Here is a 3,532-nt window from a genome sequence, read left to right on the forward strand (position 1 = left end):
ATCCTTTACATGATCAACATATGAATTTTCCCTTATCTCTCTGTTTTTCTTTTCTTTTCTTTTCTTTTTTTTTTTTTTTTTGATAGAATAATTTGAAGGTAATTTTTTTCTTTTTTTCGATTTATATTAGAATTAGGAAAATAATTAAGAAAAAAAAAAATGAATAATTGTAGAGGAGTTCGAGAATTATCTGAAAATCCTAATAATACCGAACATAGCAAATAAGCAGAAAAAAAAAAATTGAGGTCGATTTGAGGAGGAATGTATTAGATCACTTACAATCAAATCTAAATTTCCATCACCTGTCTTTGTAACAATCACGTTACGTAATCGACGTGTTCTGAAATTTGCATACGTAATAAACTTCTAATCAAAATTGCAAAAAAATATTAAAGGCTATCGGAAGAATTTTGTAAATGAAAAATTTTCATCGTGAAATGATCTTTTTTTTCTTTACAAAAAAAAAAATTTTTAAAAAATAAAGAAAAAGAACGTAATAAAACTTTTTCAAATATTTTAAACCTTACTTTGTTAACGACGTTTCTAAAGTAATTTTTGTTGGATTTGTCAACTTTTCGTCTTCACAATTACTTCCTCCAACAGTAAGCTCTACTTGCCATCCTCTGCAAATTAATTCAATCGAAATTTCCTAATATTATGAAACATTGAATAATATAATACAATAATTGGAAAAAAAAGGAACGAAATTACCTGTCCAAAAGTTCGATATTGTAACAGCTTTTATCGTGGCGCACTTGTCCTACTGCTTTCATATTGTGATAATTATACCGCTTCCCTCGATTCTCGATCGATAAACGACCATTATAACCAACGAATATCTTAAAATTTCAAAATCGCATTATTTTAATTAATTATAAATGATAAATGGTTGATTTCAGTTTCGGTTACAACAATATTGCAAATATACAGTATAACAATAGCCATTTCATGATTACATAGAAATATTGAAGTTTAAAATTTAGAAAAACTTGAAAAAATTTGACAAAATAAAGCATTTAACATATTGATAATAAAATCAAATCATAGAAGTTATAAAAATAATACAAATCTTTCAAATATATTACGAACACTTTCAATTATTCATCTATTTTGAAAAAGAAACTATCCACTGTTAATTATAATTAGTAATTCAAACAATTAAAATTGAAAGCTTTTGCAAAAAGTTAGAAATAATAAAAATAATAAATATCATTTTCACCTTTATACCGGTAGTAATCTCAGGTGATTGAAGATCAAGTACTTTCTCCAACAGATATACTACGAAACCGCTATGCTTTAACCAATCATCATTGATATTTTGTTTCTTTTTTACAAATATTAGCTAAAATTCGACAAATTATTCAAAATAATTGGAATTAAATTCGAATTTGAACTCGAACGGAAAATGAATTTCCCCTTTTTAAATTATAAATTCTATGAATAGAAAAAATAGTGGAACGTGTTAATTTTATTAAGTAATGAAGAATTTATTAAAATATTGCAGCAAATATCAATCGTTTAAGTTTAAATATTATTTAATTTATGCAATCGAAAATACAATCAATATTTTAGTATAAATAGTATTACAAATAATTATTTCATCAAGTCATAAAATCAAATACTAAATCCAATCAAATGTAAATAGGAATTGAGTATAGAACAAAATGAGAAATAATTAAGTAGTGATAACTAAAAATTAACTGAATTGAGCATAAATAGAATTAAATTTAGAATTTAAACTAAGCAAAAAGAAAAAAAAGGAAAGAAAACCTTAGCAGTGATCCTTTGAATATCCGGAAATACGGATGGTTGTATCAATGAGATCAGAAATGCTGTTGGCCAACCGAGGAATGCAATACCTTTATCGCTTACTATAGCTCCAGATGACTCAGTAAAAACGGATGGAAATTCTATCAAATTCCAGTGGTTTCGATTAAATCCCGATTTACTCTAAAAAAGAAAGTTTATCTAACAATGAAGAAATTCAAAATTCAATCTTAGAATTTAAATTTTAAAGATAATTTAAATCATTCATTGAATATTTCTAATTTTTATTGTCTTATTTACTTAATAAACTAACTGATGAATATTATTCTAACAAGATTGAAGAATGATATGAAAAATTACAAAAGTAATTGCTAATCATATTAATAAGTAAGTCAGCCATTTAATATGAAAATTTGTAAAATTAAATGAATCTATTAATTAATTGATTAATTAATTCGAATAAATGCAAAGATACTAACCATAACAATGGAATATGGAAGTATTTTCAAGACACTTCGATGTTTAGCATGTAAATCAAATACTAAACGTCTAGAATAAGCGCCTGATCGAAGATTAATTATCTCATACCAATCATTAATTAAATCCATTTCATCACTCCAAATTAATGCCGAAATTGTTGATCGTATGCCCAAAATAAATTCAATCTGTTTACTTGAGCAAGCAGCCTATAAAAGATAAAAAAAAGCAGTGAAGGTAAGAAGTGTTTAATTTAAAAATAGAAAATAGGTAACATACAATGATAGTTAATCAATGAAAATGATAAGGTAAGGCTTTGATACTTTAATAATATCAAAGATTAGTGTTAGTTATTGTTGTGTTAAAAAAAAATATCATTGATTGTTGTTAAAGTAGCCATTCATAAATGGATATTTGTTATTTGATAATTAAATTTATTTTAAATAATTAAAAATGATTTAACAAGTTTTAGCTAACATTTGTAGCAAGAAAAATGAGATATTATTGACGGTTAATTAATGGCCTTGCTGTTTTGTTAGATTGGTATAAAAGTATTGCAGGCCTAAATAGTGAATGTTACAAGAAAAGAGTAAGCTCTTTTTTTTGGATATTATGCTAACATATCTTTATAACTTACCGTACTAAGTCGAATTGCTAACATAAGCGGTTGATCAATCTCTTTGATAAGAGCTAAGACTTGAAGCAATCCGTGCCAACCAATACTTAAAAATTACAATTTAAATTTAAAAATGCAATGGAATAAAACAACAAATTATCACAATAATAGAAAAAGTAAACATATTTTGTATTGGTTTTTGTTTTAAATCCACAATTGAATCAATTATTTATTAATTAAAAAGTGCTGAACTACGAAAAGTAAACATACTTCAATTGCGGAATTGTTAATTCTGATAGATTACTTTTTGTCCAACCAATTGAAAGTGTTGCATCCGGAAAATATTCCCTAGTACTATCAATAAACTCATTTGCATCTACCGGCACCTGTAATAATCACCATTAATAATACCAATGAAGTTTATGATGACGTGATGACTAATAATAATATTAATAATAATAATAATAATAATAATAATAATAATAATAATAATAATAATAATAATAATAATAATAATAATAATAATAATAATAATAATAATAATAATAATAATAATAATAATAATAATAATAATAATAATAATAATAATAATAATAATAATAATAATAATAATAATAATAATAATAATAATAATAATAATAATAATAATAATAATAATAATAATAATAATAA

General features: G+C 23.8%; 1 protein-coding gene across 1 annotated transcript; it reads right to left on the reverse strand.

Moving 5' to 3' along the window:
- Positions 1-523: 523 nt before the first annotated feature.
- On the reverse strand, positions 524-2,955 carry LOAG_13683 (hypothetical protein; the record flags this gene model as incomplete). Its single annotated transcript, XM_003149189.2, has 6 exons — positions 2,882-2,955; positions 2,247-2,453; positions 1,771-1,950; positions 1,220-1,342; positions 712-839; positions 524-623 (listed from the first exon to the last, which is right to left on the reverse strand). The coding sequence occupies exons 1-6, from the start codon at positions 2,903-2,905 to the stop codon at positions 524-526; spliced, it is 762 nt and encodes a 253-aa protein (XP_003149237.2). The 5' UTR covers positions 2,906-2,955.
- Between the last annotated feature and the right edge of the window lie 577 nt (positions 2,956-3,532).

This window comes from Loa loa (genome assembly GCF_000183805.2).
Source record: "Loa loa unplaced genomic scaffold supercont3.67, whole genome shotgun sequence".
Classification (NCBI taxonomy): Eukaryota; Metazoa; Nematoda; class Chromadorea; order Rhabditida; family Onchocercidae; genus Loa; species Loa loa.